General features: G+C 41.0%; 1 protein-coding gene across 1 annotated transcript; it reads right to left on the bottom strand.

Annotated features, from left to right (window-relative positions):
• Positions 1 to 2,081: 2,081 nt before the first annotated feature.
• Positions 2,082 to 26,002, bottom strand: F11 (coagulation factor XI). Its single transcript, XM_003271500.4, has 15 exons — positions 25,896 to 26,002; positions 24,993 to 25,048; positions 20,526 to 20,688; positions 18,802 to 18,908; positions 17,706 to 17,865; positions 16,091 to 16,200; positions 15,583 to 15,742; positions 11,888 to 11,997; positions 11,624 to 11,786; positions 11,429 to 11,535; positions 7,477 to 7,645; positions 5,941 to 6,116; positions 5,243 to 5,338; positions 3,928 to 4,067; positions 2,082 to 3,306 (listed from the first exon to the last, which is right to left on the bottom strand). Exons 2-15 carry the CDS (start codon positions 25,045 to 25,047, stop codon positions 3,145 to 3,147), a joined length of 1,878 nt encoding a protein of 625 aa, XP_003271548.2. The 5' UTR covers position 25,048; positions 25,896 to 26,002; the 3' UTR covers positions 2,082 to 3,144.
• Between the last annotated feature and the right edge of the window lie 904 nt (positions 26,003 to 26,906).

Raw genomic sequence — 26,906 nt, 5'->3', positions numbered from 1 at the left:
TTCTCAACCTCTGCCCAGGTTGCTGACTCTGAGCCAGTCACTGTGGTGGGGTGAAGGCGTGTGCCCACTGCCTTGACCTGCACCGCCGGGAACCGATTCCCAGGGCAACGAGGATGCTATTCCATCAGGGAATGTGTAGGAATCAGGATCCACCCCTGGAAATGGAGATGAGGCCACTTGCACCCCAAATTTCTGTCCATAACACACAAGGAGAAGGCTGGACAGCCAGTATGTCTGCCACACTGAGCCACTACCAAGGTTGAACAACATAAGCTCTGGAATGTTTGCTTTGTTCTTTGGCAAAACTCTTACCATGTTTACATGACTGCAAGGAGCACACTCTATTTTTGTCTACGTGATAACTACCAAATTAGTATTTAAGTAAAAAATGAAGCGGGGAACAATTTGGTGATCTTATACACCACATTAACATAATGTCATTTATATTAATTTGTCATAGTAAGAGAACTGCAAAATAAACCACAGTGAGCTGCCTTTTTCCACCTATGAGACTGTCAAAAATTCCTAATTGTGGTGTTATGGTAGCCGGAATGTGGCCCTCTCTTACATTGCTGGTGGGAGAGAAAATGGCTACAGATTTTTGAAGATAAACTTGGCAATATTCAAAATTACAGTTGCATCTGCTGTTTTCGTTTTGTTTTGTCTTCAGCAATTCTACATCTGGACTTTATCCTACAAATTTTCCTGCGTATGTATGAAAAAGGGAAAGACTGAAAACAACTCAAGTGTCCTTCCACAGGGGACTCTGGTTAAATGAAGTGCAGAATCCCTGCTGTGAACACCAGCCTTTCAAAATGGACAGAGGCAGCCCTTCTGTACACATCAGAAATGCCCCAAGATAGAGGAAGCTCTCTCGGTACCCATCAGAAATATCCACAGACAGAGGGATCCCTCTGCGTGTCAATCAGAAGTGTTCCCAGACAGGATGTAAGTGAGAAAGGTGCACTCTTCTGGTACAGAAGAGGAGATCTTCTTATTGTATATTTTATGTCTTATAGTATTTTCATAACGAATCGTAGGAATATACCAGCTCTTCAAAAACTAAGACATTATACAAAGTGAAATACTAAAAACAAAAAATATGTTTTTCTCAAATATGCTTCTCAGGAAAGACTTTACAGAAACATCTCTTCTTATCCGAAATTACATCCAACCCTTTTTTGTGTGAAGTGTTGCTTCCAGGCTACTAAGGTAATAAGCAAGTGACAAGATAATATTGTTTGATACTCTTGAAGGCACTCTGATTTTCAATTCCAATTTTGTTTGAACCTGTCAGCATTTTGGATCTGGCCCCGTCATGTCCTACCGTCATTTTGCTCTTTTGGGAACCTGTCAGCATTTTGGATCTGGCCCCGTTATATTCTACGTCCGTCAGCTTTTGATCTTTGTCTCCGTCATTTTGCTCTTTTGGGAACCTGTCAGCATTTTGGATCTGGCCCCGTTATATTCTACCGTCATTTTGCTCTTTTGGGTTTTTTGTTTGTTGTTGTTTTTGTTTTGTCTTTGTCAGGACAAATTCCTTTGTATTCCAGTCTTTGAACTCGGTGAAAAATGTCCTTCTTCCTTTCTCATCTCATAGAATCTGGTGCAGCCGCTCATCTCAGCTTGAACCTATATATTTTGTGTGATTATTTTATTTTGTTGCTCATGTTAACTAGAGTATAAGCTTCATGAAGCCAGGACATATCTGTTTGCTCACCACTGTATCCTCAAAGCTCAGCATGATGCTCTCACATAATTGTGCTCAATAAATATTTTCCATGGCCGGGCGCAGTGACTCACACCTGTAATCCCAGCACTTTGAGAGGCCGAGGTAGGCAAATCACGAGGTCAGGAGTTCAAGACCAGCCTGGCCAACATAGTGAAACCCCATCTCTACTAAAAATACAAAAATTAGCTGGGCGTGGTGGCATGTGCCTGTAATCTCAGCTACTTGGGAGACTGAGGCAGGACAATCGCTTGAACCCAGGAATGGAGGTTACAGTGAGCTGAGGTCATGCCACTGCACTCCAGCTTGGGCAACAGAGTCAGACTTTGTCTCAAAAAAAAAAAAATGTTGTACTTGATGAATCGTATAGTTGTTGGCACAGATTGAAAGCTATGTGGTGACAATTCAAATTCTAGGTTAGTGGACTAGATCACAACAATAATGAGATAAATATTTGCACTAAACAGAAAATCCCAGTACTTAGAATACAGGCAGCTGCTTGCTGAAGACTTTACTGTAACTATCCATTTGTGCCCTAATTGTTTCTTCTCTGTAGTATGGATGCAGTCTATGGTGATTTTTGTCAGATAAATATATGGTCTATCTCTTTGGGAGCTCACAGTCACAGCAGCAGCTGTCTTAGGGAGGTTTGAGCACGCCTCCCTATCTCCATCAGCCTCCCCTCCCAAGATATTTTAAATAAAAATACAATCCATCACAAATCATCTTCAGGAAAGTGTATCTTCAGGATTGCTCCTAAGGTACCACTTCCAGGTAAATTGCTGCTTGTAATCCTCTTCCACACAGAAATTCTGGTATCTTCACATTCACTCTTAGCTTGTGTCTACTCAAGCTGATTTTTTCAAATATATATTTTAAAATGGAAATGACAAGAATTCCTGACTATTCTGAAAATCTGCCATTAAACGCAATCAAATTCTTTCTTTACAAAAGAAATGTGTTCACACAGGCAGAGTGTAGATTCCTGCAAAATGGTGAAGACTGTCTTTGTTCTCCTTTCTTCCAGTTTTCATCTTTCATCGAACAAATCTATTTATGGTGGCTTCTTTTAGCAGTTCTTCTACCTGATCCCTGCTGCCACTACTTGGTTATTTTCTGATATATCTGCCTATATAGTAATCTTCAGAAATATTGCCTTATGGTAATTCTTGGGCTCCATAGAAGCGTGATCAAAAACAAAGAGACTGGATGCTGAAACAAACTACAATGATCATAGGACGGGATTTTTGGACATGACGACTTGTGACAGTTTGTTTTCTTCTAGCATTTTCCTACAAACACCAAGCCCCTTCAGCGTGTTACTGTGGAGGAAGCACGCTGGCACGGTGAACTCAACACCCTCTCCCAGCAAATCCTGGGTCCTTCAGGGACTCCAGTGGCCCCTGGGAACCCGTTCACACTGCTTGAGTTTTCTCCAGAATCCAGTCCATGTACTCGACCACGTTGGTGTAAACGCCTGGCCGCTCCCTTTGAGCACAGCCTTCACCCCAGCTCGTGATGCCTACCAGATGCCAGACCTCATTGTGTTTGCAGGACAGAGGGCCTCCCGAATCTCCCTAGAACGAGGGGAGACAAGAAAATGTGCACAGATCAACTCAGATGCTTCCCATCTTCAGCACATCTTGCTCAGGCTGATTTTGCCTAAAATGTTGTCTTGGCCCCTTAATATACTGCAGAGAACCTGGGTGCTTGCGTTCATCCAGTCAGTCTCCTCACTTTTGATTTCAGTCTAAGTCAAACAAATACACTGTGTTCCCTGCTCATTGGCAGAAGACTGCTTTTTAAAATGCATTAAGCGGCCGGTTGCGGTGGCTCACGCCTGTAATCCCAGCACTTTGGGAGGCCAAGGTGGGTGGATCACAAGGTCAGGAGATTGAGACCATCCTGGCCAACATGGTGAAACCCCATCTCTACTAAAACTAAAAAAAAAAAAAAAAAAAAAAAGGCATTAACTGGGCTTGGTAGCGGGCGCCTGTAGTCCCAGCTACTCGGGAGGCTGAGGCCTGAGGCAGGAGAATGGCGTGAACCCAGGAAGCAGAGCTTGCAGTGAGCTGAGATCGCACGCCACTGCACTCCAGCCTGGGCGACAGAGCCAGACTCTGTCTCAAAAAAAAAAAAACCAATGCATTAGGCATTCCAATTTGCATATGTTCCATTGGCTAAGAACACTCCATTACCTTGCAAGCATCCTTCCCTCCTTCCTTGTAGCCGGCGCAGATCATCTTCTGGGTTATTTTGTGTCCTCTGTATCTCTTCTGGCACTCCTCATTGGTCACTAAGGGTATCTTGGCTTTCTGGAGAGTATTTTGTATTTTGTCTGAAAACAAGTTTTTTGGTTTGTTTGTAGAATAACCATATACAATACACATAAACATATATGCATATATATATATATAGATATATATATATTTTTTAATTGAGACGGAGTCTCTTTCTGTCACCCAGGCTGGAGTGCAGTGGTGCAATCTCGGCTCACTGCTACCTCCGCCTCCCAAGTTCAAGTGATTATCCTGCCTCAGCCTCCCGAGTAGCAGGAATTACAGGCACGCACCACCACGCCCAGCTAATTTTTGTATTTTTAGTAGAGATGGGGTTTCACCATGTTGGCCAGGCCGGTCTTGAGCTCCTGACCTCAAGTGATCTGCCCATCTTGGCCTCCCAAAGTGCTGGGATTACAGGCGTGAGCCACCGGTGGTGCCTGGCCACATATATTTAAAATAAAAATCATGGACGGGTGCGGTGGCTCAAGCCTGTAATTCCAGCACTTTGGGAGGCCGAGGTGGGCGGATCACGAGGTCAGGAGATTGAGACCATCCTGGCTAACACGTTGAAACCCCGTCTCTACTAAAAATATAAAAAATTAGCTTGGGGTGGTGGTGGGCGCCTGTAATCCCAGCTACTCGGGAGGCTGAGGCAAGAGAATCACTTGAACCCGAGAGGCAGAGGTAACAGTGAGCCGAGATCGCACCACTGCACTCCAGCCTGGGCGGCAGCGCGAGACTCCATCTCAAAACAACAGCAACAACAAAAATCATGCCTATATAAAAATCTAGAAGGAAAAAATGTTAGATTTACTTCACAGACCTTTTATAATTACAAGTATGAAGAAGACATTATTCCCACTATTGCATGTACCATTTTGTTAATGTTAATTAAGTTCAAAAATTAATTATGACTCTAACTGGAATGACTTCCCAGAGAAAGTAATTGGATAGCAGGCTAGAACATTAACTGAAAAGTGCGAGGCTTCACATTAAACTTCATTAAATATAATTAGTCTTTAAAGAGATTTAGTCACATTTAAAATTTCCAGTCAAACAGATGAGGCACCAGCCTCACTTGGGTGGTTTTTGCCTCTCCATCTTTATTAATCTGCTTCCTGCAACTGAGTAGTGTGACTCGACTTGTGCTTCAGCTACGTGAGTTGACAGGGCAGAAAAGGTTCCGTTCTTCATTTCTAGGATGGAGCACATATAACAACACCATTTTTACCTCTTAATTTTCTGTACCCCCATCCAGTCACCCAGCAATCAGTGTATATGACATTTCTATCTCCTTTCGAAGGCAGGCATATGGGTCGCTGAGAATCTGAATTTAAAAAATCATGGTTTAAATATGAGATGCAAAATATATCCTCTTTTCCAGAAGAGACTCTTCTTCCGCTGTACATTTTCTGTGTTTTCTTTGTTTACTATATTCATGTTTTACCTTGTTGTTGTATATATTCCTCTCTCAGGTTCAGCACGACATCGCACACGTGCTGGGAAGAGGGGGCGAGAGAGGGACAAGCCTCACCCTCGCCGCTAACTCCTCATCCAACTCACTTTTGATCCTGCACAAGTTGCTTAATTGTTCTAACCTTCAATCCTTCATCCCTAAATTATCCTTACTAAATTATCTTTAGACAAAATAATCTTTACTATTCCAAAGTATTATGAAATTATGTCATTCTATGCACCTGAAGAAGCCTCAGGAAAACGTATCTCTTCAGCCACATTCCCAAAATAAGTTTCAATAGCCAGGAAAGTGTGTCAGCCTTAACAGAATGAATGACTAGCGTTCCAGGCCCTCTCCCTTTCATGATGATAACGCATGGAGAGATTGGCAGGGTCAGGACGTAAGTCTAGTAGTGTTAAGCATTTTCTCCAGTTCACCATTGGAGATAACTTTCCAGATAAAATTCTCCATACCTGTGTAATTCACTGTGGTTTCCAGTTTCAACAAGGCAATATCATACCCGCTTTCTGCCATTTTATACTGATCATGGATTATTATTTCTTGAACTTCAAAGAAAGATGTGTCCTCTTTTATTTCAGATTGATTTAAAATGCCACTGTAGACACGCAAAATCTTAGGTGACTCTACCCTAAGGAGCAAACAACAGAGGGAAAGAAATTTCCTTTACTAAAAATAATTCCCAGACATTGTGAAGTGTGTGACTGTTTAACTATTACTAATATTTTCTGCCAATGATGGACATTTAGGTGGAAAAAATCTTATCCTAAGATTTTTCAGGATAAAAAACATATTCACCCTATAAAGAAAATCCATTATACACAAAAAATGAATGAGCACTCCCTCCATGCTCCAGCACACACACACAGGCACATGCACACACGCATGTACACGCACACACACATACACACGCGAAGACCGCTAGACTTAGTCTCAGTCTCGCCAGTAACTAGCTGTGACACTGAGAAACTCAGGCAGCCTTTCTGCTACTCCATTCCCATATGTGACAGGTAACGGGGACTCTTGGCCTCACATGTGTTCTTGAGTTTAACGTGAGTGTGCTGCAGGTTGATTAAAAAAGAAAACCAAAACTAAAAAGCACACAAAACTGTGTCTGGAAACAACTCGGAGGATACTGAAGTAGCAAATGGAAAGTTTGGCCAACATAACTTCCCTGCAATATATATACCCCCAGCTGGAGCCTTTATGTTTGGCCAATGCTGAAAGTGACCTAAGTAAGGAATCCAATTTGAGGATGCGTACTGAACTCGTTCTGTATTTTATTTATTTACTTAGAGATAGGGTCTCGCTCTGTTGCTCAGGCTGGAGCACAGTGGCACTGTAGTAACTCACTGCACCTTTGAACTCTTGGGCTCAACTGATCCTCCTACCTCAGCCTTCCGAGCAGCTGGTGCTACAGGCGCACAAAACACCATGCCAGGCTAGTTTTTTAATATTTTTTGGAGACGGGGTCTCACTATGTTGCCCAGGCTGACCCCAGACTCCTGGCATTGAGCAGTCCTCCCACCTCAGCCACCCAAAGTGCTGAGATTACAGGCGTGAACGAAGACACCTGGCCACTGTCTGTATTTAAACACACACGCACAGACACACACACACACACACATATTAGAAATTTGATTCGGACAATGGTAAATCCTCTGAGTTTAGTTCCGGGCGCAGTGCACAGAGCGAGGCACAGAGGGAGGTATGCTCTTGCAGGGAATAACATGAAGGCCCTTGGGGATGTGGATGCGGTTAAATGGGAAGCAGAATAGCAGGCAGTCAAGCAGGCGTGCACCTGCACCTGTTCTGATGCTGGGAGACCATGGGGAGCTCTTCCTTTTTGCCTTTTTTACCACTGAAGGAATTAATTAATTTTGCAAATAAGACAATTTAATTGGTTAAAGTATTTATTTCCTAACATGCTAGTAATATTTTTTAGAAATGTGTGAAGAAGATGAACTAATAAAAACAGCCGTGGTACTGACCCATAGAAACAGTGAGCGGCTGTTAATATCCACTGGTTTCCAATGATGGAGCCTCCACACAGGTGCCTCTGAGTGGGTGAGGTGGTGTGCAGGGTCACCTGCCACGGCCACTCACCACGAACAGACGCAGTTCCTCCAACGATCCTGGGCTTGATTTTGGTGGTACACTCTGCAACAGAAGCATCGTGATGAGCAGCGTCCCGCATCTTCCTTTCCATCAGTAATTATGCTCCTTCAGGGACAAGACGAAGAAAACCTTCCCTCAAGTCAATAGTTTATCATGACCCTGAGTTACAGAGACTTTATAATCAAGTTGCCAAAGCAACACATGCACGTGAAAAATGGAATTGACTAAGTCATCTTGTAATTACACACCCCAAAGAATGCGCCCTCCCTGTGTGGTACTACAAGCCTGTCTTACCCTCCTTCAAATGATAACATGAATGGTTTTTTTAAACCGGTGGTTGTCAAGTGCAGTCCCCAGACCAACAGCGTCACCTGGGAACGTGTTAGAAATGCACATTCTTCAGCCCCACCTCAGAGCCAGTGAATGAGAAACTCCAGCCTGGAAGCTCAGCCATCTGTGTTTGAACCAGCCCTGCTGGCGTTTGACAACTACTCTGAGAAAGAAAAGCGAGCACCTTGCCCGCAGGCTGCAGCCATTGTCCGGTTCCTGCCCTGTCCCCGTGACTCTGCTGACCATGATCCCAGTCACTCCTGCTCCATCCACGTCCAAAGTAAGACTGATCTGCTGCGAGCTTCCTCTGACCTTTGGCCTTGTTGACAGTTTGGGATTCTCTGGGGTCCTTGGTACTTTTCAGGGACTTTGACTCAGGCTCATCCCTGTGTTTCTTTTCTCTTGTGGCTGCCTAGACAGGACAGTTCCCTCTATTTCTACGTACTGGATGCCCGACACAAGAACCCGCACTCCCATTTGGAGCCATGGAACACAGATGGATGGGAGTCAGGTGTTCGTAGACAGCAGTATTCTAGACACACACACACGTGCACACACACACACGCACACACGCACGCACATACACACACACCTATGCGACTCAAACTTTTATGTGCCTGTGGGTCGCCTGTGTAGCTTTTAAAATGCAGATTCTGACTCAGTAACGTCTGTGTGGGTCCTGAAATTCTTTCTAACAAGCTCCCAGGTGATGCCAATGTGCTGTGCCCAGATCACACTTAGAATAACCAGGCTCAGGTGCTCAGGCTCCGTGTCCCGAGCTAAGGAAGGACGCTAAGTTAACAGAAGAATCACTGTGAGAAGCTGGATCCTAGAAGGTCCATTCACTAGTTTTGTGGGTGTAAAACAACCTTTCTAGGCCTTTTTTTCCTTGGTAGGAAAATGAGTGCATAATTCTGGGGCGGATTGCAAATAGGAGGAGAGGATGAGAGAAGGCGTTCAGAAGGAAACCGCAGCTAACAGCAACTGAGGTGAGAACGAGCACGATGTGACTTGGGAAGCCTGAACAGAGGCTCTCATTTTAGAGCTGGTAGGGCGAACATTCATTTTGGAGGGCCCTCTACTCTGGAATTTCTGGGAAGCCTTTATAGTTTGCAAGGTGGGAAGCGTCATAAAGGTAAATTTGATGAAAATTAATAGGTAAGTAGTAACTAAGGTATGTTAGAAATAAGGTACAGGTGAGAGGCCTTGAGGTTCATCCTATGTTGTTTCTCAGTTTAAACGAAATGCTGAAAATATGTGTTTAGAATCATATTTTGTGTTAAGAAATGTTTATTTTAATGGTGCTGCTATCTATCTTCAGAAAGTTAAGTTACATTGGCCAGGCGCGGTGGCTCATGCCTGTAATCCCAGCACTTTGGGAGGCCGAGGTGGGCGGATCACGAAGTCAGGAAATCGAGACCACGGTGAAACCCCGTCTCTGCTAAAAATACAAAAAATTAGCCGGGCGTGGTGGCGGGCGCCTGTAGTCACAGCTACTCGAGAGGTTGAGGCAGGAGAATGGCATGAACCCGGGAGGCAGAGCTTGCAGTGAGCCGAGATTGCGCCACTGCACTCCAGCCTGGGTGACAGAGCAAGACTCCGTCTCAAAAAAAAAAAGAAAGTTACATTGTAGACAAATGACAGACAAGGCACCATAAATATCTCACGTAGCTATTCCCTTTCACATTAGGGGGTTATTTCATGAAATACAGTGCAGTAAAAACCTAGTTATCTAATTCACTCCCTCCAAAGGTGCACTGAAAAGACGTGAGACTTTATTTTCCTTTATCTTACATTTTCTCCTGTAGCTATCAATCTATACCTGGTATATTCTGTAACTGCTACAGGCCAGAGTCTATAAATCCAACAGAGAAAGCCATAATGAAGAAAGAAGGGGGAAAATGCAGTCTGCAATTATCGAGGTATACGTACTCATTCCCATTTTTTAAACCATGTCAACATTACTTAACAGCAACATTTGCTAAGCGTCCCTTCTAATGCTTAGAAGTAGAAGAAAGACAATAGAATGGTGCTGAATGCTTCTTCTTGTCTTAGGGAAATTTATTGTGAGGAAAACAGAATGTATGAGATACGACTTAATCGACTTGCATTTTAAGAAGTCTTGAGCCATCCAAAGATTTTCATCGCAGCACCTCTAAACTCTAGGAAGGCATAGTTTGCTAGTTAGGATATCAGTGTTGGAGGCAATATAACATCTTTATGTTCTACATAACAAGTTCTCAGAAATTAAGGATTGATTCGCCTTCTCAGTACAGCAGATAATCTGACACAAAAGGTTTGTGCTTCTAAAACTATTACAAAGCAGGATTATCACTTTCATTTTATTCACTAAATCTCAGTTGCATCTTATAGTGTATTGTAATATTGGACATTTAGCAATAAACAGTCTAAGAACATGCAGCTTTATGTAAATCAATATATAGTAAAGCCATCCTAAGTTCCTATGGTAATTCGGGCAGGAGTGTTTGTGGTGTGTTCTTTCCTGTTGGGAATTTTGTCCCTTAGAACAATTCTGTTTGCCTACAAACCATCACTTGCGACTGTGCTCAGAAATTGGCCACTGGGATGGAAACACTGCTGGTAGGATTTTTCTTGTAACTTTTATGTTATTATAGGTCTTGTGTAATCTAAACACTCTTATTTCCACCCTACCACACTCATTGTTATTAGTAAAGTTTTACCTTAACCTTTGCCAATTCCGAAGTCTCCAGAACCCTGCATGGAATATGACTAAAGACCCCTAAAGAGGAGGTGCTCCAGTGTTTCTTGAATAGATACACAATTTTTAGAAGAAAATTACTAATTTGACTAACCAAAGTGCTGATCGACATTTCCCTTACGAAGGATAATAGGAAAGATTACTGGCCTTGATAACAGGAGTGTTGGCAGAGTCTGGGTCTCATTGTGGCTGGGTGCAGTGGCTCAAGCCTGTAATCCCAGAAATTTGGGAGGCCAAAGCGGGAGGATTGCTTGAGCCCAGGAGTTCAAGACCAGCCTGGGCAACATGGCAAGACCCCATCTCTACAAAAAGTTAGCCGGGTGTTGTGGTGCCCGCCTGTAGCCCCAGCTACTCAGGGAGCTAAGGTGGGAGGATTGTTGGAGTCCAGGAGGTCAAGCCGGAGGCTGCAGTGAACAATGACCACATCACTGCACTGCAGCCTGGGCCACAGAGTGAGACTCTATCTCAAAAAAAAAAAACAAAGAAAGAAAACAGAAATGCCATGTGTATAAATGTGTCAAATTAAAACATATATTTAGTTAATATTAGGCAATGTACAGTTTAGTCAAGCCCCAATATTTACCTTTAAAATGTGGTCAGCTTGAGTGATAGGAGTGAATATAATAGAAAATTGCAGAATTTGTTATTTCATAAGTGTTCTCCCCTCTGTGGCTATAACTGACAGTCTTGGTTGTGATAGATTCAGTATGGAATAATTCCTTCAGCTATATTTTTTTAAGTGACATTATACTCACCATTATCCATTTTACACAACCTTAATGTGTATCCAGAGATGCCTCCTCTCCCGTGAAGTATTTTAGTTGGAGATCCGTTTGAAGAAAGCTTTAAGTAACACTTGCCCCTGTAGTTGGAAACAAAATGGTATAAACATAATGCACCTCACAGGCAGACGGGACAAGGGTATCTGCATAACCCTTCATACGGCTTACTTCCCTTCGTGGCAAGCTGCTTGAGCTGGGGTATAGGTAAAAAACTGGCAGCGGACGGCATCAGTGCACAGTTTCTGGCAGGCCTCGTGACCTTTCACGGCAACGATATCCAGTTCTTCTCCCAAGAAATCAGTGTCATGGTAAAACGAAGAATGGCAGAACACTAGACAGCAGACCACATGTCAGAGCGAGACCCTCCCTCAGTATGCATCAGCCTCCTCGAGGCTGGACACTCTCAGCCAGAATGCAGGACTCTCAGTTTACCTGGGATGCTGTGCCTGCAGCTTTGTAGACTGAACCCAGAAAGAGCTTTGCTCTTTTTAATGCGTGTACTCGGCAATCCACTCTCAGATGTTTTAAGGAGACAAAGATTTCTAACAAAAACAAAAGGGAAGTAGAAATATATCATATCGAACACATAAAAACATTTTTACAGCACCTAGAGAAAGTAAAGTCAGCTCATGCTGATACTTCATTGTGAAGATTTTCCTATTTTGAAAGTACTCTTCATAAACCACGGACTCACACTCATAAACCACGGAGTCACACTCATAAACCACGGAGTCACACTCCATGACCCTTAGGTTGCAGACAAATTTTCTAACTAAATCACCTGGCTCCGTAAACATTTTCTGAGCTTGCTCTAGTGTCAGTCTTCCTAGTATCTCCCCTTTTCATTTCCCTCCTTTCAACACTCCCAGCCTATCGTAAAGATTCAAGAGTCTTCATGCTACCTAGAAACCTCCTATCCAGGGTTGCGACAGGTTTACAAGGAGATGGGTGAAGTCCATCGTTGACTCCACAGCTTGGAAGCATCTTCCTGGAAAAGAGTGACATTTCCTAAGCAGACAAACTCACAGTCTAGAGCAAGGCTGTCCATAGATCTTTCTGCAGTGATGGAAATAGTGTATGTCTGTGCCATCCCATACAGTAACCGCCAACCACATGTGGCTATCGGGCACTTGAAATGTGGCTAATACAGCTGGGAGGTGAATTTTTAGTTTTATTTAATTTTTGTTTTGAGACAGAGTCTTTCTCTTGTTACCCAGGCTGGAGTGCAGTGTCATGATCTCAGCTCACTGCAACCTCTGCCTCCTGGGTTCAAGTGATTCTCCTGCCTCAGCCTCCTGAGTAGCTGGGATTACAGGCACGCGCCACCACACCTGGCTAATTTTTGTATTTTTAGTAGAGATGGGGTTTCACCATGTTGGCCAGGATGGTCTCGAACTCCTGACCTCGTGATTCACCACCTTGGCCTCCCAAAGTGCTGGGATTACAGCCGTGAGCCACTGTGCCTAGCCAGTTTTATTTAATTTTAATAAATTTAAATTTAAATTCCCAAGTTTGGGCTTACAGAAGCCACGTTCCTATCACATTCTGTATTAAAGATCAAATGTGTTATTCTAGGAATTGGTCAGTAAGGGAATAAGACAAAGAAAAAGAGCAGTGACTAACAAAATTACAAGTGACAATGGCATCTTTCTTATTTCTGAACTTCCAATGTCCCAAGGCTCAATCTTTGGACCTACTTTCTTCCCTCTCTGCATTTAACCCTTTGATAATTTCACTAGATTTTAAAAGAGTATCAGCTGTATATTGGTGACACCTAAATACAGATCTACACATAAACCTCTCTCCTGAATTTGACTTCTATTTCCAGTTGCCAATTCAACCCTTTCCCCTAGATGCGCCACGGGCATTGCTTCTCCTACACTCTGCTGCTTGCGAAATCTTCCACATCTCTGTCATCGGCATTTCCGTCTTTCCTGTTCCTTGGGCCAAAAGTCGTGGTGCTATCACTGACTCCTTCATAATCCGTGGTCCAATCCATCAGCAAATCTTATTGCTCTCTGCTGATAACACATACGATCTGGTCACTTCTCTCTCATTTCCACTCTGGTCCAATCGGCAACGTTTTTATCTATTTAGTTCAATAAATGGTATCCCCAGTCTTCAGAACAGTGCCTGATATATAATAAGCCCCAAACAAATCCTACTAAATTTGTTTAGTAAGTGATGGTAACAGATATATTTTCATGTGACAGACCCGGCGCTTCTGAAATTGCAGCCTCACTCGGTGGAAAGTGAGGCTCATGTGACAGGCAAGGCACACAGGGCTCCCGTTGGCTGAATTGTCTGGAGGACACCTTTTCATCAACAGGAGGCCAATCAAGCAAGTGCTGAGGGCTCTGAGAGTTCCAATTCGGAGATATATACAAGCTAGGTTTTAAAGTTGACTTAATTTTATGGATATTTGTTTGCTTGTTTAAGTGAATGTTGTCAGTGAGGAATAGCAAGCTGGGCATGGTGGCTTAGGGTTGTAATCCCTGCACTGTGAGAAGCCAAGGCAGGTGGACCAGGAGTTCTAGACCAGTCTGGCCAACATGGCGAAACCCTGTCTCTACAAAAAAACAAACATTAGCTGGGGGTGATGGTGCACATCTGTGGTTCCAGCAACTTGGGAGGATGAGACGGGCGGATTGCTTGAGCCTAGGAAGTGGAGGCTGCAGTGGGCTGAGATCACACACAGTGCACCCAAATCTGAGTGACAGAGCAAGACCCTGTCTTAAATAAATAAATAAAGAGGGACAGCAACCTTAGCTAGTGTCCTTTTGATAATCAAAGAAATTTTCCATGCTGTTTCTGATGTCCTACATTAATTTCCATTGGTAAGGAAACAGGAACTCAATTCTCAAACCTCCCTCCACCACCACCCTAACCTACTTGATGGAGACATTCATTTCCACCTCTCTCTCTCCACTTTGGGTTTGACATTTCACCGACATTTTCAGCTCTTTCTGTTCCTGGTTCAATTATTTTAAACAAAGCATTGGACTGAATGGTCTTTTAGTGGTCATGAAATGGAAATGGAATCTCTTCATTTTATTTAGAACTAGACAACTCTCCCTTTGCCAAGGTGGAGACCTCCAGCAATCCCACTACTGGGTACATATCCAAAGGAAAAGAAAGAAAAAAAATCATTATATCACAAAGATACCTACACTCACATGTTTACTGCAGCACTATTCACAATAACAAAGATATGGATCAACCTAAGAGTCTATCAGCAAATGAATGGATAAAGAAAATGTGGTGTATAGAATATACTGTAGAATGTTACTTAGCCATAAAAAAATCATAAAATCATGTCTTTTGCAGCAACATGGATAGAACTGGAGGCTATTATCTCAAGTGAAACAACTCAGAAACAGAAAGTCAAATATTGCATATTCTCACTTATAAGTGGGGGCTAAATAAAGTGTACATAGGCACAGAGACAGTGGAATGAAAGCTACTGGAGACTCAGAGAGTTGGGAGGATAGAGGAGGGTGAGGCAGGAGAAATTATCTAATGGGAATAATGTATACTATTTGGCTACACTGAAAGCCCAGACTTCACCACTACACAATATATCCATGTAACACAACTGTACCTGTATCTAAAATTTATTTAGGTAAAATAATATTTATTTTAAAATTTATTGGCCGGGCACAGTGGCTCAACCCTGTAATCTCAGCACTTTGGGAGGCCAAGGCAGGCAGATCGCCTGAAGTCAGGAGTTCGAGACCAGCCTGGCCAACATGGTGAAACCCCGTCTCTACTAAAAATACAAAAAAAATTAGCCGGGTGTGGTGGCCCATGCCTGTAATCCCAGCTACTCAGGAGGCTGAGGCAGGAGAATCGCTTGAACCCGGGAGGCGAAGGTTGCAGTGAGCTGAAATCATGCCACTGTACTCCAGCCTGGGCAGCAGAGTGAGACTCCATCTCAAAAAAAAAAAAAAAAAAAAAAAAAGAGTCCTCGGTAATGTTGGGTTTGTGGTAAGTAGGTGGGGAATAGAAAGGGAGAAGGGCTAGAAAATCTTTGCAACTTTTATCCTATACTGACATTTGGAGTAAATTTTTAGTTACTCCGCTATTTTTAAAAGATAACAAGTTATCCTTATTTGTTAACTCCTTACCTTTGAGATTCTTTGGGCCATTCCTGGGAAAAGAAGGTAAAAAACAAGCAGCCGGGATGATGAGTGCAGATTCGGCGACAGACAAAGGCATCGGGAGCCATGACACTGTCGATGTTGCTGTCTGCAAACATTGTGTTAGGGAAAATGTCCCTAATACAAGCTGCACGACAGAAGAACCATGTTAGGAGCTCAATTCATCAGCGGTCAGGAAAACTCCAGTCACAGTATGTGTAAATTCCATATTAAAACATGTAAGTGTATCCCAAGATCTTTTAATTTTTTCTTATTTAGAAGAAAATGACATGATTGTTTTAAACTTGAAATTTAAATAGAGGATCTAACTGTATAGGACATGATGAAATCTATCACATGAAGAAGGTGAAGATCTTTGGGTCCATTTCATCGTGCTCACGATAAGCTCACCATAAGCTGGTATCCTGAGTGAGATCTATTGTAATCATCAGCATGTTTAATGGTTGAACTACGTCATCAAGAAGTCAATAGTTACCCAGATTAGAAAGTGCGCAGGATTTCAGTGAAAATCCAGACACCACTTTATCGAGCTTCGTTATTCTGGTTGGTGTCCCTGTTCGGGTGTGCTTCAGTAGACAAATGTTACTGAATAAAAAGAAAAAGGAAAAGTGTCTTATTCTTCCAACTACAAGGAGGAAAAAACATGAGATGATAAGAAAGTCCCCTTTGGAAAGAGGACCTGCGGGACCCCAAAGCATCCATCTGGGGGGCTGAATGGCTGGGCATGGTCCCAGCAGTGTTGCTAAGCACCTGTGAATTGTGTAACTTTGTTTCTTCTTCAGTACAATGACAGCTTGAGAGAGTCACCACATGAAGGAGAGTGCATGAATGAATGACTTCTCAAGCCCTTCTCATTTTTTTTTTTTTTTTTTTTTTGAGATGGAGTCTCGCTCTGTCACCCAGGCTGGAGTGCAATGGCGCAATCTTGGTTCATTGCAACCTCCGCCTCCCGGATTCAAGCAATTCTCCTGTCTCAACCTCCCAAGTAGCTGGGATTACAGGTGCCCACCACGCCCGGCTCATTTTTGTATTCTTTTTTAGTAGAGATGGGGTTTCACCATATTGGTCAGGCTGGTGTCGAACTCCTGACCTCAGGTGATCTGCCCGCCTCGGCCTCCCAAAGTGCTGGGATTACAGGTGTGAGCCACTGCGCCTGGCTAAGTCCTTCTTACTTTTAATGACTTAACGTTATCTTGCTTAGAAACCTCCACTTTCTTGTCTTGCAATTCACACTGTTAAGTCTTACACATAAAAGCTGTCGTCTGAGCTGAGCTAAAGACAAGCCTTGCAAGTCAAATGACTAATTTAGGGGTTTGGCGTGTGTGTGTTTTTAACCGCTGCTGGTTTTGAAATAACTCGTTGATGCTTTGTTTGCTTTCTGTTTACTCCTCTTTGTGAATGTGGGGAGCAGAATGTTAAAAGCCAATGTTAAAACACAAGTGTTAGTCATTTGAATGTTTTTCACTTTTCTGTTGATTCCAGATAAATGCAGTTTACTATGAAAATCTAAATCATCTCAAATATTTCTGAATATGCAAATTAATAATCTATTTCCCTAGTAAATTTTTAAAGATGAGAACACAGATTTGGTTATTAGAGATCAGATAATTTTTAAATCCTTATGCAATAGATTTATCCTTGAAATATTTCAAAATCCAGTATGGACCAGGATAAAACTTTTTACATGAGTATTTTGTCTTAGGTAAGGAACTGTTATTTAGAGAGAGAGGAGTGGGTTTTTATTTTTATTCTGTTAGACTGTAACATTTTTTAGGCTGGGAAGGGCACTGACAATCATACCAATTGCAGCTGTTTCAAAAGTGCCAATTTAAAAGTGTAACGCTTTTGAAATGAGCTAAGTGTATATATTGTTCTGACAGTGTTATTAAAAGATAGACTCCTTACCATAAATGAAATGCATCCAAATTAGGCTTTAAGTGTATTTTTCATGAAGAAAACTGGGAGTACTTTTATAGAAATGTCTTTTAGGGGTTCAAAATAAATTCTGGCATAAAGTTCATGGCAAAAGCTTTTTAGTAAATCACGATTCTGTTTTTCATTGGCCACTCGAAGCCCTGGGGCTCACTCACCGATGCTCCAGGCTGGGAAACTGCCCTGTGGCATACGTGAAAAAGTGGCAGTGGACATCATCCGTGCATCTTTCTTGGCATTCTTGCGCACTCTTGGCAACTGAGCTGTTATAGTTTATGCCCTTCATGTCTAGGTCCACATAAATGTCTTTGTTGCAAGCTGGATATAAAAGCAGAAGACATGAGTACCTTCCAGCTTCCAGGGGCAATGACCTATGCAACTGTCCCTCCTGACTCACCCTTTTAACTTTTTCACCAGCCTTTCCTCAGAAGTCTTTTGTTATGTTAATCTCCAAAATTCTTATTTTTGAATGGAGGCAGTAAAAGAATGCCAATATCCTTCTTCCATTGTAATAATTTTAGACTTGTAAATTCACATTTTGATTTTCTGATCTAGCCTCTCTTCTCCCTAACTGCACTGATTATTTCACTAATTAACTGATTCAAGTATCTATTCAATATTAAGACAAGTGTCACTTCAACTTTTATATTTGCTCCTTTCGATTTGGATTAATACGTTTAATAAAGAATTTTGACTGGGCACCATGGAATCCCGGCACTCTGGAAGGCCGAGGTGGGCAGATCACTTGAGGCCAGGAGTTTGAGACCAGCCTGGGCAATACAGTGAGACCCTGTCTCTAGGAAAAATGAACAAATTAGCTGGGAATGGTGGTGCATGCCTCTGGTCCCAGCTACTCCAGAGGCTAAGGCAGGAGGATGGCTTGAACCCAGTAGGTTGAGGCTGCAGTGAGCTGTGGTTGCACCACTGCACTCCAGGCTGGACAACACAGTGAGACCCTGTATCAAAAAAAAAGACTTTCATTTAAGATTTTAGGCTGGGAAGTAGAAAGAATATAAATAAATGATGGGAAGTGAGGTAGTAGGGTATGTCTTTCTATGAGGTAAAGAAGTTTTTCCAGTGTGTTGGAGGGCAGGCATGCATGTATGCTAGTTTATACTCTACACTGAAAGAACTTCATTAAGGGGGTTTATTTCCACATAGCAGTGTTTTATTTCATAGCCTTAAAACCACATCCGATGTGACGATATGCATACATCACAGCTAGTATTTGCTGATTCTAACAACGTATCTTACCGCTCATTTGGTGTGAGCATTGCTTGAAGGAATACCCAGAAATCGCTGCTGTCCTATTCACCCTCGGCAGTGTTTCTGTAACACTGTCTTTCAGGACACAAGTAAACCTGTTTTTTAAAAAATATATATTACTGAATAGGAATTTATGTTTTTAAAATAATGGCTCTTAAAAGTCAGCACACAGAAAGCCAAAGAGAAGGAAACAAACTACTTTATCTCATGCCAAAACAAAGATTTTCTTAGCAAGATTCTGAGTTTGTTTTTTACTTCAACATCCGTACACTTGAGAGACTACATGTAATACTCCTTCCTAATAGGAACAAACAGGAATGGGTGAACTAGGTCCTGTTGGTAAAATGCAACCAAAAATCTGTGTGTTTCTGTTTAGCCTGTTAGCTATACAAAATGATATTCATATTTTCAAATGGTTACATTTTAAGTGGTGACATAAATACTTATATAATATCCTTGGCTTTACTGTGGGTTTTGCCCACAAATCCTAACATATTTACTCTGCGTTATTAAGAAGACATTTGCAAATCCCTGTTCTAGGTTCTGGAATAGTAAATTTTATAAGCTCCGGGTGCTGTATAAATGCCTGTGAATGTAGCAATAATACACAAAGATGTTGAAAACTGAATTCTACAGAAAGGCTTATTATTAAATTTTCAAGCTCAGGATGGGAACACAAATGGTTGGCGGACTGTTTAAAATGTTTTAAACCTGACAAACCACCCAGTGCAGTCAGTGACTCTTAGTAAGATTCTGGTTAATCACTATAAATTACATTTGAGGGAAAACTGAAATAATATACAGGAATTCTTGTTAAATTTCGTATGTCTTTTGTGTAGGATAATGCATGTTTAAGTATTTAGGGGTAAAGTGGCATGTTTTAAAATTCTTTCAAATGGTTAAGCATGTATACAAATATAGGTATTGTGGCCGGGCACGGTGGCTCACGCCTGTAATCCCAGCACTTTGGGAGGCCGAGGCGGGCAAATCACGAGGTCAGGAGATTGAGACCATCCTGGCTAACACGGTGAAACCCTGTCTCTACTAAAAATACAAAAAATTAGCCGGGCATGATGGTGGACACCTGTAGTCCCAGCTACTCAGGAGGCTGAGGCAGGAGAATGGCGTGAACCTGGGAGGCAGAGCTTGCAGTGAGCCGAGATCACGCAATTGCACTCCAGCCTGGGCGACAGAGCAAGACTCTGTCTAAAAAAAAAAAAATAGGTATGTTATATTGTATTAATATTGTATATTGTATATTGCTATACAAATATAGCAAAGATTGCAGTTTTGGTGGTGGCAAGGGATCATTGTACTGTACTATTTTTTCAAATTATCTTTTTAAATATTTAATTTTTTCCAATAAAATAGTTGGGAGAAGTTCCAGTTTAAAGCACAACAAAAATTAATAATCGATAGAAAAGCAAAGTGTGAAATGTTTAAGAAGCATAAAAATTGAGACAAACAGAAGAAACATGCCATTAATATGAGACTCTAAGAGAGGCTGGAAAGTCTACACTTGGAGGCATATTTATTCTTTTCTAAATTGCCTGAACACCATCACTTCTTTCTGTAATAATATTTCAACTGAAAGACAATTTATCTTCCAGTTGTTAATGTTAAATTTTATAAAATGGTAGATGGAAATGTGTTAACAATAGCAATCTCCCTTTAAAAATCCGTCTCCTCGATGTGGAAACATAAGGATTTACCATTGGGCAGGATCCTCAGATGGCGATTCCGCCGTGAAAGTGAAGAGCAAACATCTTGGGTGGTAAGTGCAGACTGCCTGGCAATACTTGGCGCTTGGTGTGAAAACCGTAGTAATGTCCCCTCCTTCAAAGTAGGTGTCCTTGAACAACTGAGTCACACATTCTGTGATGTAATACATGGCATGCGTTATTTTGGATTTTACTGGGCATACATCTAATTAGGTAGTAATCTCATAAAGGCAAGGCAAGTAGCTTTACTTACCAGGAAATACACCTGAATTTGGAAATCAAGGCAATGAACACTTTTATGTGAGCTTGTCGAATGAACAGCCTCAGGTGGAAATGAAAATCACAGAATGGTACGTTGGCTTCAATGGAATTGTGCTTTTGAGTGATTGTCTTGGAGACAAGGAGTGCTTTGAGGGTAATTGAATCATTTCAAGGATCTTTACTGGCAAAAGCTGCTGCTTTTCGGGATCTCATCCAGGTCTGGAATGAGCCTTCTGCTTTTTCCTTTCCTAATTGCGTCTCTTTGTCCAAACCCTGTGCTTATTTGAAACAAAGACTCCAGAGTGATGATTTCTGATAGCATCTGATGGCTCGGGGGTGTGGTAACACACATCCTCACCCCATTGAGAATGATTTGGAATCCCCACCATGGAAACCACACCTTTTGGTGGAAAGCAATCTTGCTACATTAAAATACTACTTTTAAGAAGAATATTAACTGATGAATCAAATCAGTGTTCTATATTTAATAATGTGGAGTGGGCGCAGTGGCTCATGCTTGTAATCCCAGCACTTTGGGAGGCTAAGGTAGGCAGATTGCTTAAGCTAAGGAGTTCAAGACCAGCCTGGGCAATATGGCAAGACCCTGTCTCTATAAAAAATACAAAAAAAAATACTAGCTGGGCATGGTGGTTTCCACCTGTAATCCCAGCTACTCGGGAGGGTGAGGTAGGAGGATCTCCTGAGCCTGGGAGTTTGAGGCTGCAGTGAGCTGTGATTGTACCACTGCAATCCAGCCTGGGCAACAGAGCAAGACCCAGTTTCTCTCTCTCTCTCTCTCTGTGTGCACATGTGCACACATGTGTTCTGTGTGTGTGTCCACCATGCACTAATTTTCTTAGACTATATTCCCCTCCTATTTAATTTTACAAGACAAATTGATTTTCAATATGCCACTAGGTGGGAGGATGGGAGTGGGGTGAGCGTTGAAAAATTACCTGTTAGAGGATGTTTTCACTACTTGGGTGATGGGTACACTAAAAGCCGGCACTTCACCACTGCATAATATATGTATGTAAGAAATCTGCACTTACACCCCCTAAACATATAAACATTTAAAAATTTTTGGAAAAAAACTCTGCACATGTTGAGTACAGACACAATTTTTTAAAAAATATTTCACTTCAAGGTTGTTTGAATCCATGGATGTGGAACACACGCAGCTTCTAGTGTCAGTAAAAACTAGTTAATCTATTTTTGCAAACGAGCAAGTGCTTGCTGTTGTATATTGACGTTGTATCCAGACTTCTTACTAACTTAATTAATTGGCTCAAATAATTTATGTGATGGTTAATTTTGGATTTTTCTAGGTACACAATCATATCATCTGTGAAAAACGAGAGCTTATGTTCCTCCTAATTGTTTTCCTTTTATTTCCCTTCCTTACTGCACCAACGAGTACCTCCATATAAGAGTAAATGGAAATAATGGGAAGTATTCTTGTCTTATTCTCAATCCCTTGGGAAAGCTTTCAATATTCCACTATTACGTATTATGTTTCTTGAAGATTTTTGGTTTGGATTTTTGTTTGCTTTTGTTTAAAATACCGTTTAATAGCTGATGAAAGTTCTCTTCCATTTCCAGTTTACTTAGAGTTTTGATCATTAACAGAATTTTAGCAAGCATTTTTCGGCACATATTAACATTAAAATTATTTTTATTTTCTATTATGACAGATCACATACCATGTGCCATGTAGCCATTTTGAGTGTACAGTTCTGTGGCACTAAGTGCATTTACATTGCTGTGCAACCGTCAGCACCATCTGCCTCCAGAACTTTTCGGCTTCCCCAGCTGATGCTCTGTGCCCATTAAACACCAACTCTCACCCCTTCCCTGACCCCTCGGCCCCTGGCAACCTCTGTTCTAATTTCCGTCTTGATGAAATTGACTACCCTAGGTGCCTCATATCAGTGGGACCCCACAGTATTTGTACTTTCGTGACTGGCTTATTTCACTTAGCGTAATGTCTTCAAGGTTCATCCGTGTCGTAGCATGTGTCAGAATTTCCTTTCTTTTTAGGGCTGAGTAATATTCCTTCGTGTGTATGTACCACACTTTGTTTATCCAGTCACCTGTCGATAAACACATGGGCTGCTTCCACCTTTGGGTTAGTGTGAATAATGCTGCTATGAAGATGGGTGTACAAGTATATCTGTGTGAGTTCCTGCTTTCCCTTCTTTTTCTTTTTTTTTTTTTTTATGTACCCCAAAGTCACACGTCTATTGATTTTTGAATGTTAAATCAACTTTTCATTCCTGGAATAAACCCAACTTTTTCACAATATCACAATGTAATCATCCTTTAATTTTTTTAACATTCTACTGGGTTAAGTTGGATAATATTTTGTTTAGGATATTTGTACATATGTTCATAAGATAAAAGGCCTGTGAAATTTTTTTTCCTCAGAATTTGCCTATCAGATTTTGGTGTCAAGATTACCCTGACCTTATAAAAATGGGTTGGAAAGGGATTATGTTGACCTCTCAAATATGTGTGTCTTCCATTTAATTAATTTCTGCAATTTATTCTTTCTGCCTTCTAGTTTCTTGGCATTTAAGTTGCTATTCTCTATCTTCTTGTTGTCTTATATCATTAATTTTTACCTTTTCTGTATTCTAATGTATACATGTAAATCTATACATTTGATCTCAACACTGATTCAGTTAAATCTCAAAGTTTTGATACACTGTATTTTCATTATTCTACAATTCATTTTCCAATTACCGTTGTGATTTCATCTCTGATTCATATTAATCTAAAAAGGGACACTCAATTTTCAAACATTTGCAGATTTTCAATTCCCTTTTTATTATTATTTTAGCTCCCATTAACGGTGATTGAATAACACGATCAGTATAATTTTAACCCCTTAAAATTTGTTGAGACTTGTTTCAGAGGCTTGTGTGTGGTCAGTATTTGTAAATGTTCCACATGCGTGTATAAAGGACCTATATATGTACACTATCATTCCTTGATATCTGTGGGGGATTGGCTGCAAGACCTCCTGCAGATACCAAAATCCATGAACGCTCAAGTCCCTGATAGAAAATGGCATAGTATTTACATATAAACTACTCACAGCCTCCTGTGTACTTTAAATCATCTCGAGATTACTTATAATACCTAGTACAATGTGAATGCTATGGAAATTGTTGTTATACTGTGTTGTTTAGGGAATAATGACAAGAAAAAAACTGCACATGTTGAGTACAGAGACAATTTTTTAAAAATATTTCACTCCAAGGTTGTTTGAATCCATGGATGCGGAACCCGTGATTCAGGGTCAATCGTTTATGCAGTTATTAGGTCCAGTGTTCAAAATATATCAAATTATTTAGCGCTAACATATTTATCAATGAAATAACAATACAATTTCCAGATAATTACAACAAAGGAATATTATAACCCGAGCAAGTAGTCTTGTCACAGAGAAAATTGAAATTATGAGCTGTGTAATTTAATATATTAAGTGGAATTTATTTTTAATATCTTCACCTAGATTTGCCTATTTTCACATAGGCCAGCAAAAAGAATTTACTGTGCTTAAAATGCTAGCGATAGTATCAGAAATTAAGTATAACATGTATACATAAGCTATTTTTCTAAAGGAATGCGTCAGCTTTCATTTTAAATAAAGAATGGTCATGGAACTAAGCAATACTTGTACTGATATACCCTACTTAATATTGGCTAAGTAATTTATAAACAAATTTAGCAGGTGTGACATAGGGTGGAGATTAACAGGGTAAATTATTGAAATACATAAACTATGTATGAATATTTACATAACATTTTTCAGTACAAAATTCCTATTTTATGTGTGTGTGTATGTGCCATTGAACTGACTGCTTTATGAAAAACCAATTAATTAGTGAGGCAAATCAAGATTTCTTCTTTTTAATATTGCTTTTAAATATCATTTAAATGAATGATGTATGTAGGCATGGATGTAGATACGGTATATATATAGACAGAGATTCCTACCAGTACAAACAATTTTTTCACCTCAATTCCTACCCTGCTTTGAAAACCTCTGGAGCCTCAAGCAGGAAGTTAATAAAAACATTTTATTTCCTTCCCCGGCATAAACGGTGTGGGATTCTCCCACGTGTGGAGATTGAGACTGTAGTGTGATTTCCCTCTCCCAGCCCATAGTTAAGAGAACACTCTACTTACCGCCAGAAACTGAAGTAAATAAAATGAACTGTACCATTTGATATAAGAAAATCATCCTACAATGAGAAAAAGATGCATGTTTTTAGAACATAAAATGTAAATTTATAATTAGCTTACTGACACTAAGATTTACAAGAAATAGAGAGAGAGGGAAATAGTTAACTCAATAGCGTTCACAGGGTTCTCATTATAATGTTGAATTTTATCTTTCCCAATCCTGGAGCATTCCTTCGTGTGGCTGTGTGTGTAGCATTCAACTCTTACAGCTCTGCAGAAGCCAGAACCCACAGGGGAGCAGCCCTCTCCTCTCCTCCCTCCTTCCCCGCCGGCCGGCCCCGCTGCTTGCTATGATCAGACCCTTCTCAAGGCCACCACCTGACCGCTCCCCCCACCCCAGTTTTTCATCTTTGTTTCCTTTCCCAATTTTTTTCCTTTCTTTTTTTCTTGAGGCCTCTCCCTATATCTTTCAAAGAGCTATGAATGATTTCCTACTTAGAAAATTTTCTATTTAAAAAAATCTGTGGCTAATACATTGATAGATTGTCTTGGTCACCTATAAATCTATTTATCCCCACTAAGCATTCAACAGACTGCTCTAGGAAAAACGGAGTCATCAGTGAGACAAATCAAGACTTCCGATTTTTCAGTATTGCATTTGGATGTCTTTTTAACTCGTAAAACACTTGTTACTGAGTAGACACTGTTACGCTTCTGTTGTTCCACATTTCCTCTCAAACCAGTTATGGATATCAGCGGAACATCTCTACGAAGCTAAATCAGACACATTTTAAAAATCAATCATTCTCTATTGTAAAGTGTTTTTAAATTCTTGTGATTTAAAAAAAGCATTTCAAGGCATATTTGCTTGAGAGGAATGTTAAATAATAGGTTCTGAAACTGTACCTGAAAAGACCTTGTTTGCTTATTTGCTGCAATTCTTAATAAGGGTGTTTTTCTTCTTCCAAAATGGTCTTCATCCTTCTCTGAATGAGCTTGTGTAGGAAATGGTCACGTAACTTTAATATTTACTTGTGCTAGTTCTCAATGTTATGTAACATCGTCTCTCAGTACAGCATATTTGTGAAAGTCTGTTAAAATCTTAGTATGCCAGAAATATACCTTGAGAGAATTGCTTGCTTTCTCAATACATTGAATTTATTTTTTAAATTTTATTTCGTATTCAAACAAGTGACATACACAGAGATAGCTGTAGAACTTGATTTTGCCTGTGTGCCTTAGCAGTCACGCAATGTGCCAAAGCTGCATTTAACCACACTTTCACCTGTCAGCTGTTAACCATTAATTCTAGCTTACCTTGAATCTCTAAGTGCCTGGCTCTGGTGCAGTCAGTTTCCCTTCGGGTAACGCTGCCTCTCAGAGGCCTATGCAGATAGGATTCCTCCTAAGGCCAAGCTTTTTTTTTTTTTTTTATTCTTACTTGTGAACAATAAAAGTCTATTTTTAAAACAGGAAAATAAGCTATTTTAGCTTGCTTTCTTTTCTTTCTTTCTCTTTCCCTTCTTTCCTTCCTTTCTATCTTTCTTTCTTTCTTTTGAGACAGAGTCTCTTGTTGCCCAGGCTGGAGCGCAATGACGCGATCTCGGCTCACTGCAACCTCCGCCTCCTGGGTTCAAGTGATTCTCCTGCCTAAGCCTCCCGAGTAGCTGGGACCGCAGGCCTGCGCCACCACGCCCAGCTAATTTTTTTTTTCTTTTTTTGTATTTTTAGTAGAGACAGGGTTTCACCATGTTGGTCAGACTGGTCTCAAACTCCTGATCTCCAATGATCCGCCAGCCTCAGCCTCCCAAAATGCTGGGATTACACGCATGAGCCACCACGCCCGGCTGCTTTTAGCTTTCTTTAGATCCTGACACAGACCCGAATGGAGAGCTAGGAAGTGACATGTCTAGCGGC

Source organism: Nomascus leucogenys, chromosome 7b, assembly GCF_006542625.1.
Source record: "Nomascus leucogenys isolate Asia chromosome 7b, Asia_NLE_v1, whole genome shotgun sequence".
Classification (NCBI taxonomy): Eukaryota; Metazoa; Chordata; class Mammalia; order Primates; family Hylobatidae; genus Nomascus; species Nomascus leucogenys.
Note: the sequence above shows the minus strand (reverse complement) of the source record. Positions and strands in the feature narration are given on the sequence as shown.

Excerpts from the sequence above, each read along its gene's own strand:
- F11 (XM_003271500.4), bottom strand. The coding sequence starts at position 25,047 with ATGATTTTCTTATATCAAATGGTACAGTTCATTTTATTTACTTCAGTT. Across the intron at positions 18,909-20,525 it reads TCTGAGGATCCTGCCCAATG|GTTTACTTGTGTCCTGAAAG; the intron begins GTAAATCCTTAT and ends TTTAAAAAACAG. Across the intron at positions 5,339-5,940 it reads AACCACAGTGAATTACACAG|ATTCTCAGCGACCCATATGC; the intron begins GTATGGAGAATT and ends TTTTAAATTCAG.